Source organism: Gobius niger (genome assembly GCF_951799975.1).
Source record: "Gobius niger genome assembly, chromosome: 1".
NCBI classification, from domain to species: Eukaryota; Metazoa; Chordata; class Actinopteri; order Gobiiformes; family Gobiidae; genus Gobius; species Gobius niger.
The window spans coordinates 40,835,955-40,849,753 of NC_136852.1; the positions used below are offsets into that span (position 1 = coordinate 40,835,955).

General features: G+C 42.7%; 2 protein-coding genes across 2 annotated transcripts; one reads left to right on the forward strand and one right to left on the reverse strand.

Moving 5' to 3' along the window:
* Positions 1 to 21: 21 nt before the first annotated feature.
* nudt18 (nudix (nucleoside diphosphate linked moiety X)-type motif 18) lies at positions 22 to 7,857 on the reverse strand. Its single transcript, XM_079568574.1, has 9 exons — positions 7,791 to 7,857; positions 6,279 to 6,439; positions 5,988 to 6,098; positions 4,716 to 4,818; positions 3,434 to 3,557; positions 3,102 to 3,226; positions 2,914 to 2,990; positions 2,575 to 2,772; positions 22 to 208 (listed from the first exon to the last, which is right to left on the reverse strand). The coding sequence occupies exons 2-9, from the start codon at positions 6,435 to 6,437 to the stop codon at positions 98 to 100; spliced, it is 1,008 nt and encodes a 335-aa protein (XP_079424700.1). The 5' UTR covers positions 6,438 to 6,439; positions 7,791 to 7,857; the 3' UTR covers positions 22 to 97.
* A 186-nt stretch (positions 7,858 to 8,043) lies between these two features.
* On the forward strand, positions 8,044 to 9,792 carry sdhaf1 (succinate dehydrogenase complex assembly factor 1). Its single transcript, XM_079569094.1, has 2 exons — positions 8,044 to 8,192; positions 9,050 to 9,792. The coding sequence occupies exon 2, from the start codon at positions 9,161 to 9,163 to the stop codon at positions 9,410 to 9,412; it is 252 nt and encodes an 83-aa protein (XP_079425220.1). The 5' UTR covers positions 8,044 to 8,192; positions 9,050 to 9,160; the 3' UTR covers positions 9,413 to 9,792.
* Positions 9,793 to 13,799: the final 4,007 nt, after the last annotated feature.

Sequence of the window (13,799 nt, forward strand, 5' to 3'; positions counted from 1 at the left end):
CGTTCCTTTAGTGTTTCCCCCTTGTTAAAGTGCTCTGCTCCGGTTTTAAAGTCTGTAGGGGCGCTCTCATTAGTACATGCTGCAGGGGGCGCTCTCCTCAGTACATGCTGTGCAGGGGTAAAATGGCCGTGGTCTTGGTCTTGTCCAGGAGCCGGTTTCTGAGCTCCAGACTCTGGACTTCGTGCCAAACGTAACGCTGGTTCTCGATCTGAAGGAAAGGAAACACTTTAGACACGATAAAGTTCACCAAAAAACAGAGTAAACACAACTAAAGATTTGGCTAAACATTTGACCCACGCTGGAAAAATGACCGCCTTAACCCCCATCTGAACCAAGCACATCGGTTTTACCCAAATCTAAAAGCCTCTTCAAAAGGGCGTCAACATAGCAACGAAACGAGAGGAAAACAAGGATGAAAAAGCAGTGAGAAAAAAAAAAAGTCAAAAAAGTGACGACAATACAGCAGTTTAATTTTGACAACATGTTTTAAAATTAGAGGTGGGCATACATTTTTTTTTTTTTAAATCTAGATTAATTTTGAAATTAATCTAGATTAATCTAGATTAAAATGTCTCGCTTGAATTCTGCCGAAGCCATTCAGAATATGTGTGCTACCCAAATAATGACTAAAAGTAAGTCTTTGAGAACGAGTTTCTCAAGTCAGGCGGTGCGTTAGACCAGGGGCTCATCTCCTGTTTCCAAAATGCATCACAAACTGCATGAGAACGTTCTACTATGATAATTGGTGATGAAAATAATTCATGTTCAAGAAGATGCACTTGTGTTTACTAACTGTTTATTCAGTTAAACATGAATTTTGAACTGTAGGCCGACATTAGAGGTCCTGATGAACTGTGTACAGTCAATTTTCTGGTGACAAACTAAATCTCCTCTTCTGCACACTATGACCTGCTAAAGAACATGGGACAGTTGTGGCAGGAGTCCCCAAGTATTTATTTACGGGTAATGTGGGCCATCTTACCAGATCAGAATAAAGGCCTCTGTTTGTGAGCGTGGGAAACATGTGCGCGTCTCCTGATTGGTCAACAGTGTCACGTGATCACTGTCACAACAACGCAGCTCATGCTACTGCAGCTGCTGCTACTACGAGCTTCAACCTGGCGATAGTTTTGTCAAAATGGAGATAAACGTCGACAACACGAAGATGTGGGACGTATTTCTTTGGATTTGATAAGAAAAGGAAACGGGCCTCAGCCGCGAGGCGGAGGAGACACCGGGGAGCGGAGAAAGAGAAGCTAACGGACTCGGAGATAATGAGCTGTAAAGTCCGTCTCCAAACTCCGTAAGTGCTGCGGTTAAACTCTGCTCGCGGGTGAAATTTACCTGGAAAAGGCTCTGGTGAACTTTTGGTGATAAAGTTGCGCTGTTTGGTGTGGGGCTGTTTGGTGTGGGGCTGTTTGGTGTGGGGCTGTTTGGTGTGGGGCTGTTTGGTGCGGGGCTGTTTGGTGCGGGGCTGTTTGGTGCGGGGCTGTTTGGTGCGGGGCTGTTTGGTGCGGGGCTGTTTGGTGCGGGGCTGTTTGGTGCGGGGCTGTTTGGTGCGGGGCTGTTTGGTGCGGGGCTGTTTGGTGCGGGGCTGTTTCGTGTGGGGCTGTTTGGTGTGGGGCTGTTTGGTGTGGGGCTGTTTGGTGTGGGGCTGTTTGGTGTGGGGCTGTTTGGTGTGGGGCTGTTTGGTGTGGGGCTGTTTCCTGTGGGGCTGTTTGGTGTGGGGCTGTTTGGTGTGGGGCTGTTTGGTGTGGGGCTGTTTCGTGTGGGGCTGTTTCGTGTGGGGCTGTGGCCATGAAATGAGTTGTTTATGTCGCTGTTTTGAAAGAGGGAGGCGCTGCGGTGTTTTTCTGTCTTTTTTTTCACTCTGTCATTGGCCGCTGCTTCTGTGTGTCGCTTTGGAGACGCTATATTCACTCACGTTTCTCCTGTGCGTCCCACATTGGGCATAAAAGTCGTGTAATCTGTGCTGACCATAAAATATCACGGTGAAAGTCATCATAGCTTGTAGAGTATAGATCCAGCTCCCAACGCAACTTTGAGAATAGATTAACGGCGATATTTTTTTTATCGCCTGATAAGAGTCTCGGGTTAACGCAGCACGTTAACGCCGATAACGGCCCACCACTATTCAAAATGTATCCGTTTAGATGAGTTTTGTAGGTCTTAGCTTTCAAATGGGATCTATACTGTAGGCTGTAAGCTTTTAGATTTGGGTTAAACTGAACTGGAGAAAATGCACCCGGTTAAAGTGGAGGTTAAGGGGTTAAATGTGATAATGATCAGGTAAAAATGCTAACGCCAAAGGAACAAGCGCAAATCCCACTTGAAATCAGACTTTTAATTAATAGGGATACACCGATCCGATACTGGAATCGGATATCGGAGCCGATACTGAAAAAAAACGATATGGGGTATCAGATCCAGAACCAATACCAACTCTATCATAGGAGGAAGTCTGACCTGTGGGGGGCGCTGTATCATAGGAGGAAGTCTGACCTGTGGGGGGCGCTGTATCATAGGAGGAGGTCTGACCTGTGGGGGGCGCTGTATTGTAGGAGGAAGTCTGACCTGTGGGGGGCGCTGTATTGCAGCCGGAGGGGGCAGTCTGACGCCGTCCTCGTCTCGCGTGGGCGGCTCGGGCACCAGCCGCACCAGCGTGTTGAGGCAGATGCCGTCGCTGTGCCCATTGTGGCGCCCGTTGTGCTGCAGCGAGAACACGCCCAGAGTGTTCACGTCGTGGTCATAGTAGGACGACGGGAGGGCATCCTGCGCAAAACAGAGTCAGAGCGTTTCACACTGGAGGAGAACGGCTTGAGTCGATTCTGATGCGAAAGTAGAGCATATTCTGAACCTCTAAGTAGGGCAGGTTTTTGGCCGGGTTTGGGGCAGGTCTGGCTTTGAGTTTACCTGGACCACCATGTTGGCCGCCCACGTCACGGCGTGAGTGTAGATCGCCGCGGCAACAGGCAGGTGAGCGAACGGCACTGAGGACAGACACAGAGAGACAGGGATTTATTAATTTTGTTGGTTTTAATCTAAGGTTTGTTAATCTGGGAGGGTGGAGGGTTAGGAGCTAGGGCTGAGCCAGGACTGACCTCTGAAGACCAGGATCCAGACCTGGTCCCGTGAATTTGTGTAGACGAGGACCAGCCTCTGCACCACGTGCCGACAGCTCAGGTCTAAGGGCCGGACGGGAGGGTGCCAGGGATCCCCATGGTACCTGAACACAACACGGTCAACACCAGAACAAACACTTTAGTCACTCGTATCCCTTTTTTGTCGCCTGCTTTGTTGCCTTTTCATCACTATTTTTGTTACAGATCTTTCACACATTATTGCTCTGTTTTCTGGTTCTAGACAGATATCTTAGCATGGGCAACGGAAAGAGTATCGTTCAAGTATCTGTACTGATCCCTGCGGGTCTTACTTGTGTCCGAAGTCGATGAGACGCAGGATGTCTCGTCCTCTCAGGTTCAGGGGGCTCCGTCTGTCCCACCAACAGGCCTGGAGAGACTCCTGGTCCGCCTCGGAGAGGGTCTTCAGAGTCCCACCTACAGCGGAGCCAGAGCCAGGACTGAGCCGGGAAAAATACCCCAAAAATCGGCTCGATATATTGATCGATCTTTAGGCTTGACATTCACCTGGCTATAAGCTACAGGCCACGTTGGTGCTTGTGAATGTCAGAGCTGGTTCTCGCAGTCGAGTGTGGCGTGAATGAACAATGACTGCAGGTCAGTGGTAGAAGGATGGGACAATAATGAAAGTTTGTGTCATGATTATCTTGGCCAGTATAATTGCGATTAATGATATTATCACGATATTTGCCTCTGGTTTCAAAATTTCACTGAAACGACAGGAACTGGGTAATGAAATATTCCTCTTCATCGTCTGCTATGAATAATGATAATAATAATAATAATAATAAGTAAACATTTAACCTCTTAACCCCCACCTGAACCAAGCACATGTTCTCCAGTTTGGCTTTACCCAAACCTAAAAGCTTCTTGAACAAAAGTGTCAAAATAGCGACAAAAATAAAACAAAAACAAGAAGAGCGACAAGAAACCAACAGAAAAAAAACAGAACAAAGAAAGCAATGGAAAAAATTATGCGAGAAAAAAGAGCCATTTAGATGAGTTTTATAGACCCTTTAATTGTTTGTAAACACTCCGGACTTAGCTGGAGGCAGGAAGTTAGATTCCTGTCTATTTCCACTGGAGTTGTTGTCATGGTAGCGATAAACAAATGTTTAACTGTTTTTGGAAATATCAAATAAACCTTATAGTCATAAATGTCGTTCCTCTTGGTCTGGCACCTTAAGCCACAACAGAACCACATTATTTAGTTGTAGTTTTACACTTATAATCGCTAGTTTTAGTTTAATCTTATTTCTCTTGATCACTTCCTGCCTCCAGATGATGTCACTGATGATGTCAGCAGTTAAAGGGTCTATAGGTCTTAGCTTTCAAATGAGACGTTACTCTGGCCTATAGGCTGTAACCTTTTAGATTTGGGTAAAGCTGAACTGGAAAAAACGCACTCGGTTTTGGTGTGTTTTAAAAGGTTAATTGTTGCATTCTTTTATCGCGATTTAAACGATATCATTGTTGACCGTCCCATCCTTAGTGTGGTGCTTTGAGAAACTGGGTAACACAGGCTTGTAAAGCGCAATACAAGTGCAAGCATCATCATCATCATCATCATCAGACCTGTGACCGAGGCGAGGAAGATGAACCTGATCCACTGAGGGCCCTGCTCCTGGATCAGCACCAACGACACGGGCTCACAGTCCAGCCCCGCCTCCTCCAGCACCTGCGGCAGAGAGAGAGGGAGACTGAACTTTAAAGGTACAGACCAGACACGCCTCCACCAGGGCTGGGCACCATTCAAAAATGTTTATTCCGATACCTGAACGATGCGCTTTCCGATATTAAAATATTTGTCGTCTAGAACCAGAAAACAGAACAATAATGTGTGGAAGATCTGCATCTTTACAATATCAGGTTCATCTCCAATGTCAAGAAATGTGGGAGAAAATGGGAGAAATTGTCGCAAAAATTGTATAGGAATATAGGGGAAAAAAGGGGAATACATTAGGGAAAAATGAGGGGAAATATGGAAAATATTAGTAATAAAAATGAGTAAAAATTATGGGGAAAAAAGGGAAAACAAGAAAAAAAATGGGACACAAATAAGAAAAAAATGTGTAAAAGAATATTTAAAAAAATGGGGGGAAAAACATTTATTTCAGCTGAAACAATCAAGTCACTTTAATGCTGTCCCTGGACCAACACTTGGATCCAAACAAAACTTGGGAAATTGAATAGCGTTCAAAAGTTCATTTATTTCTGTAATTTAACTTAAAATGTGAAACTAATACATGATATAGACTCATTACATGCAAAGAGAGATATGTCAAGCCTTTGTTTGTTATAATTTTGATGATTATGGCTCACAGTTCATTTTCCAAATATTCTAATTTTCTGAGATTTTTAATTTGTGGTTTTCACAAGCCGAGCCATAATAATCAAAATCATAACAAATAAAGGCAATACATATCTCATATCATATATTAGTTTCACAGTTTAAGTTGAATTACAGAAATGAATGCACTTTTTTACGATATTCTAATTCTATTTTTTGTTACTAATGGAATCTAAACTTTTTTTAATGGCACCCAGCCCCATCCTCCATCACCTGAGGCAGAGAGAGGGACACTAAACTCTAAAGGTCCACGACAGAAAATGTCTTTCAACTTTGTAATTTACAAAGTTTCAGAGAAATATTATTTGGAGAGGAAATGGGCCCCTGTGGGGTGTTTGCTTCGATAAGGGACCAAACGCTCCAGGTTTTGGAAATGGCTGATGTGTTTTATCGTACTTTATGAATTTTTAAGTCTATGGAAAAAATGAATAAAAAATGTGGGCCTGAACGGGACTGTTCTGACAGAAAACCCTCTGGGAACAGCTCCAGACGGTCACCTCTCTCTTGAGCGCTTCCTCCAGGCTCTCCCCAACCTCCACACGTCCCGCCGGGAGGTACCACTGTTTATAGCACTCTGCCTTGGCCTCCTGCACCATCAGCACCTCCTCCTGCACAAACACATCACACGATTCAGGATACATTCATTCACTCAGGCTGCTCTCCTCTGGGAAACCTCAGAGGGAGAGAGGAGGCCTGCAGCGCCTCCTGATGGACAAACTAAATAAAGCCTCAAACAGTAATAACACGGGAGAATAAAGTTAAATCCGACTAAATCCTCGGAGTCGTACCTTGTCGTTGAAGATCACGGCACAGACGATGTAGGTGACGTTTTTTTGGAGCGTGGCCGGTTTGGTCTGGTCCAGACCCACGTCGCAGACCGCGATGTCTACACCCTCTCCTCTGAACAGCCGCTCCACCTGCTGCTCGAGCTCCGCCATCGCCTCCATCACTGACAACAACAGACTGGGGTCAGACCTGATGCCCGTGTTAATACGGGAAAGTCACTTTTACTGTGGCGACTTGAGCCACACTTTCTTACCCTGCTGCAACACCATCAAATGTAGCTTGTTTTTGATGCAACAAATTAGCATTCAACAAAAAGCCTTACACAGGGTTTATCCAGGCAGAAGCCACTCAAATGTAATGCTTTTTAATGCCGAAATACTATATTTTAATGCCACACATGTAATAAAAATCACTGCACATTTAATTTCTTAAAGGAACAGGCCACCGTTTTTCCATTCTGAGATATGTTCTTACCTGAGCTTAGACGATTGATACGTACCTGTCTGGTCTTTGTGCCCGTGGAAGAGCTTGGGCACTTCTAACATCACCCCTATTGGAGCTATAGGAATACACTGTGAGAGGCCAAATGCAAACAACATCTTTGGTTGTTTTGTGTGATTGAGGGCACACAGAAAGACCAGACAGGCACGCATCAACTCGTCTAAGCTCAGGTAAGAACATATTTCAGTATGTAAAAACGGTGGCCTGTTCCTTTAAGATTTGCAAACATTTTATTAACCAGAGGAGAGAGAAACAGGAAACTTTTTAGCACAAAAGTGTGATAAATTCCAGCCAGAATTGCAGCAGAATGTGTTTTAGATCCTTGTTTTTGCTTTTTTGATGAACTTACACAGTAAAAAGATTTGAGCAATGTCATAACTGCTCAATAAATGTAGATTTAATGCCAGTTTGGAACTAATTTAAGGCTTTTTAAGTCAGTATTTTGTCACAATTCATTAACCCCTTAACATAGTGCATTTTCTCCAATTAGGCTTTACCCAAATCTAAAAACTTGACTGGAGTTTACAGCCTATTAGGTCACTGTAACGCCTCATTTGAAAGCTAAGACCTGCAAAACTCGTCCAAACGTCCTCCTCTGAGCTCACGTTAGTGTCGCTGACGAAGCCTTTTGGATGAGAGAAACGTTCGATCCTCTAACTACAGAGTACAGAAGACGACACAAGAACTTCTGTCAACAGCACATTTTAAACATCAGGGAAACAAAAAATAAAATTAAAATTAAATGAGGGTTGATTTTTCATTGACGTGCACTTTTTCCGGCACTTTGATTGTAAATAAATAATCACGCATACGTGCGTTCCATCATCAATCATAGAAATCAAAGAGCACCTCTGTTAGCCTCGTTAGCTGTTAGCCGCGAGATTGGCTCGTCCGTTATTATAACCGGAGAATAAAGCAACTATTACGGAATTTGCGAACCGTGTTACGATGTACATTAAGAACATCTGGCTTTGCTCTTTCTGGACTAAAAAAACATCTCCACAGACACCAACCTGAACGTTTTTTGCGCAAATCTCTGCATCCACCGGCCTTGTTTTGATATTTGACACTTCCGGGATCAAAGCGGAACTACGTCATCAGAAAACTTTTTTATTTATTTTTTTGCGTTATTTTTTTAAGGTCAATTTTACATCCACTTTAAATGCTTTTTTATGTTAAAGAGAAACATTTAGAGCGTCTACGATGTGCCCGCGAGTGAAAATAATAATTTATATCATGAAACAATAGAATGAACCCGGAAGTGGGTTTCGTAAAGTGGTCGCCGCTTCCGTTGTTGTTGGGTAAGGTCGGTGTTCACGTCAGTCCGCAGAGGGCACACGTGAAGGTAGTGAAGCCTTTTGGACTCTAACATATCTGCAAGACACGGAGCTTTAATCATAAGCATTTTCACAAAGGTACGTTTAATATTTCATTTGTTTTCTGGACCTAAACCGCCAGCCCTTCACTCTCAACCCCGACGTTTAACTATTTTTCTGCTTTAGAGGAACAATGTCTTCGTGATTGTGCCGTTATTATGTATTTATTTTAGTATTATTACAGTTCTAATGGCTACGAAGGCTTGGGCTATAGTTAGAAATCAAATTCACAGACAATGAACAGAAAAAGTTAAAACAGGCTGCTCCTTCTGTAAAATGGTGTGACTGATCAAGGATTCGATTTCACTTTTACATGATCTTGTAAGGTTGCCTGTTTGCATCTTAATAATGTTTGTATCTTAATAATGGCAAACCCAACGGGATGTGATCGTCTGCATATGGCCTTTATTGCAGTCATGATCTATGAATGAATCAATGAAATGATGAATGTCAACAGCTACGTTTTGACAATGTATGAAGGAGTAGGCATTTACTGTATACGTTATCTTCAGCGTACTCCCTTTGGGAATATTGTTGTTATGGATATAATGACTCCATCTGTGACCCAAAATAAACCAACTAAACTAAACTAAATTACTGTGTGGAAGAAATTGACACTTGCAATATCGGGTTTATCTCCAGTGTCAAGAAACAAACAAAAAACTGCCACTAAAATATCAAAATTAAATATACTTGATGTGTAATCGCTCAAAGAGGGTGAGCGATTGAAACTTAGATGTTTGCAGCATAATTTCTGATGGTTTGCATTGCAAAAATGTCACTTCATTGTTGTTATGAGCTGGGGATACAAACTTGGTATCATTGAAAACGCCCCAGTCAGGAGCAGAAAATTCAATCATTTCTCTAATATGTTTGTTCTCTGTCTGTTTTTGCAGGTGCACGTCCTGAGATCGTGTTTTATCCTGAGAAAGCTGGAAAACATGTTTTAGTGATGCTTTCTCTACCTGTCTGCCTGAGGATTTCACAATAAGAGCCTCCTCTGAACCATGTCCCGCCACAGTAAACTCCAGAAGCAGGTGCTGTCTCTGTACCGTCAGTTCCTCCGCGCCGGAAAGTCCAAGCCGGGCTTCATCCCCAGGATCAAAGATGAGTTCAAAGACAACTCTAAGATCAAGAAATCCGACGTGATGCACATCGAGTACCTGTTCCGCAGAGGGCAGAGGCAGCTGGAGCAGCTCAAGGACCACAACACCAAGCAACTGGGGACGTTCTCCAAGAGCCAACAAGGAAACAGCTGACAGACAGAACATTCAGAACCAACGGCAGCTGACAGATCGAACATTCAGAACCAACAGGAAAACAGCTGACAGACCGAACATTCAGAACCAACGGCAGCTGAGAGATCGAACATTCAGAACCAACAGGAAAACAGCTGACAGACGAATATTCAGAACCAACAGAAAAACAGCTGACAGACCGAACATTCAGAACCAACAGAAAAACAGCTGACAGACTGGACATTCAGAACCAACAGAAAAACAGCTGACAGACTGGACATTCAGAACCAACAGGAAAACAGCTGACAGACTGGACATTCAGAACCAACGGCAGGTGACAGACCGAACATTCAGAACCAACAGGAAAACAGCTGACAGATCGAACATTCAGAACCAACAGGCTCTGGCCATCTGCTGGATGAGAAGCTGAATTGCGCTTTCATTTGAGGTCCATGCTCCCGCCATCTACAACGACGCTGATTTTCGGCCATAACTTTGGGACAGAAAATTATAGAGACTTTCGTTTTGGGTTGGAAACTAGACATTTCAAGCTTTTAAACGACCCCTCCCAGGTCCTTCTGCGCCTCCCTGGGAGCTGTGTAACATTGCATCACAGAAACATCAATGGAAATTAATAAGTTAATATTGTTTTTGTCTTTATTTGATGGGGCGAAAGCTCATTCTTGCCTAGGGTGCCATATTTGCTCGGGCTGGCCCTGGCTGTCAGACTGGTTTAGACCTGGTTTAGACCTGGTTTAGTCCTGGTTTAGTCCTGGTTTATATGGCCAAGTCGTCTCTGAAACGCCTGACTCTTGGCTTTCTTTTGACGCCACCTCTAGGACTATTTAAAGCGCCTTCTGTTAGCAAAGTGAGACTTGAAAGACCATATACCACCACAATGTGTCTCCCGTACTGATGGTAAATAAACTTCTCCTGTGTCAGACGTCCAGTGTCTCCTGCCTCTCTTTGTAACTGTACTTTGGGACTTCTTTGGAGCACATCAAAGATCTCCAGCACTGCCTTCATGTGCTCTGGTAAAGATTCACTTTTCCAGTTGTGAAGTGGAAGTGACCAGTGCATCGTGTTCAAGTGCTTTTGTGTTGTAGCGAAGTGAAACCTAAAAAGAAACTACACACCAACACAAATACACCATTTAGCTTCTCAATTTCAATAATGTCTCTTTTTTCACATATCGACGCGTCAAAACAAAAAGCCAAACATTATTTTTTTTTTTTCAAAGATCAAGATACAAAGCAGCAGCAGTTGAGGGGTTTGTCGATGACTTTCTCACATGGATCTATTTGTGTATTGTGTTGGTGTTGTTTTAAACGTTTCATTTTGCTACAACAAAAGCACTTGAACACAACTCACTCGTAACGTCCTCTTCACTACTGGAAAGGTTCATCTTTACCAGAGCTCATGAAGGCAGCATGAGCTCTGTCGGCAAAGAGAAGCCTTTACTCAAAACAGTACTGTGGTGCACAAGCGTTAGATAGGCCACATTAGTAGTATTTTAAGTTCAGGACTATGTTTTATTCCCTCAGATTGCATTTAAAGGCTGTTCTTTACCTAACTATTAACCTCTTAACCCCCACCTGAACCGAGTGCATTTTCTCCAGTTCAGTTTTACCCAAATCTAAAAGCTACTGGAGTGGAGCTTACAATTTATAGGCCAGAGTAAAGTCTCATTTGAAAGACCTACAAAACTGATCATAACTCTTTGGTCAAATTGTTGCTACGTTTTTTGAGGGAAGATAATTTACTGGAATTTTATTTGATCTGACAAATGGTTTACTTCCTCCCTCACAGAAAGGACGTTCATGGTAAGTGTGGATACCGGCTCCTTTAAGGTGCATGGAATTACATGTGGTGTGCCCCAGGGTTCAATCTTAGGCCCAGTGCTTTTTAATCTGTATATGCTCCCTCTTGGTGAGTCAACTCTCACAGTTCTGCTGATGATACACAGTTATACATCTCCATGTCTCCTGATGACACCAGGCCAATAGATGCACTTTTTAACTGCACTTTAGAATCAAATTCTGGATGGCAGAAAACTTTCTCCAGCTTAACCAGGACAAAACTGAAGTGTTAATCATCAGCCCTGAGAGAGACTTTTACCCAAACTACAGTCACTCTATGAATCCTTCCTCACAGGTGAAGAACCTGGGCGTGATTTTTGACTCTGAGCTGGCGTTTATTCCACACATTAAGAATATCACAAAGAGGTTTTTACCATCTAAAGAACATAGCCAGAGTCGCCCCATTCTCTGTCGGGCCAACACGGAGACGCTCATGCATGCTTTTATCACCAGTCGTATCCGCTACTGTAATGCCCTGCTCTCTGGTCTTCCCAAAAAGAGGATCTCAGGTTTACAACTTTTACAAACTTCAGCAGCTCGTGTCCTGACGAAGACCAGGAGGCGGGACCACATTACACCGGTTTTAGAATCGCTGCATTGGCCCCGTGTGTTTCAGGATCGATTTTAAAGTTCTTTTAATGGTTTTTTAATGTCTTTATGGTCTTGGTCCTTCTTATCTCTCAGAACTGCTTTTACCTTATGAACCTTCACGGCCCCTTCGCTCCTCTGGCAGGGGTCTCCTAGTTATTCCTAAAGTCAACAAAAAGACACATGGTGAGGCGTCTTTCCAATATTACGGCCTTCGTCTCGACCTGAGGAGGAGCTCAGGGCTGCAGAGAACGAAAATGTTTTTAAGAGCAGCTCAAGACCCACCTTTTTAGCTTAGCCTATAACTGACTAATCTATTTATTTAATCCTAATATATGAAATATATATATATGGGAGGTTGTCCCAGCCGCATTGTTTTAAATGTTGTAATCTGTAAAGCACTTTGTGATACCTTTCGGTATGAAAAGCGCTTTATAAGTAAAGTTTGATTGATTGATTGATTGATTGATCTTTTTCACTATTTTGAACTATATTGAATATAATATATGGACCCCCTCGCAAACGAGATGGAACATCTCAAGGGGCATTCCATAAATAAACTTACTTATATAAGATAACCGGTAGGTGGCGGTCATGCACATTGAAATGTTGCCTACCGCCATTAAACTCAACAGAAGAAGAAGCCTGGTCCAATGAGGACACAGTTTTGAAATTTACTTCCGGTGTGGGCGTGTCCTTCACGTGTTTGTAAAATAGCGAAGAGTCTCCGCTTCTGCAGGATCACGTCAGTTTACCGTTTGTACTCCTTTCTTTACTTTATTACTGTCTCATTTACGATTCAGTCAAACTTTAACTGCAGTTTAAAGAGAAAAACACGAGTTATTTACGTCGTCACTTCTTAGTCCCCGTGATGCTTTGCGGCAGAATAACTCTTATGTCTATGGGCAGAAGCAGTTTTCGGTTCTGGCGCGTCAATTCGAGAACCAGAGAGGACTGCATTTACTTCAACATAATAGTTAGGCAACATTTCACCCAAAAGGCAACTCCAAACCCTCTTGGCAAATGCACAGCCCTGTGTTATAAGGCGCTGTGCATCTTTATTTTCTTTTAGAAGGAAAAACAGGTCAACATTCAAAGTTCCTCCTGTATAATATTGTGGATATGGAGCTTAAAGGTTGAGTCTGTGCAGTTTTCCTTTGGTTTTAGGAAAATCTAAATACTAGTTACCTAATATGAGCATTCTGAATACGTGTATTTAGTTACTCCACTCTTTACAACATGGCGGGCCTAAAAGGTTAACACATGTGTAGGTATGTGCATAACATTTTCAAACTCAATACAAAGGCAAGTAAATAGTTTAACCTCTTAACTCCCACCTGAACGGATCCCATTTTCTCCAGTTTGGCTTTGCCTTAATCAAAAAGCTTCTTAGGAAAAAAGCACCAAAACAGCCACAAAAAATGAGAAGAAAACAAGGATGTAAACGCAACAAAAAAGTGACAACAATTCAACCAAAGAGTGACAAAAAAGTGACAACAATTCAACCAAAGAGTGACAAAAATGTGACAAAAATGTGACAAAAATTCAACAAAAATGTGACAAAAATTCAACAAAAATGTGACAAAAATTCAACAAAAATGTGACAAAAAATCAACAAAAAAATGACATAAATTCAACAAAAATGTCACAAAAAAGAAAGAAAAAAAACCATACAAAAGGTGACTCAACACAGCAAGAACGCGAGGAAAAAGATCAGTTTTGTGGGTCTTAGCTTTCAAATGAGGTGTTACACAGGCCTATATAATAGCCAAAGAGGACAGAATGCATTTGGTTTAGGCGGGTGGTTAGAGGTTAAGTATGTTGTAAGTTTATTGTATTGTATTTGTAGGTTTATGTAGCAACCCCCTACAATATGCAATGAAATGTGTGTGTATATGTTCAGTATGAAGAAAGTTACAGAAGTTTCTAGTTCAAAATCAGCATCTGTCTTTAGTCCCGCC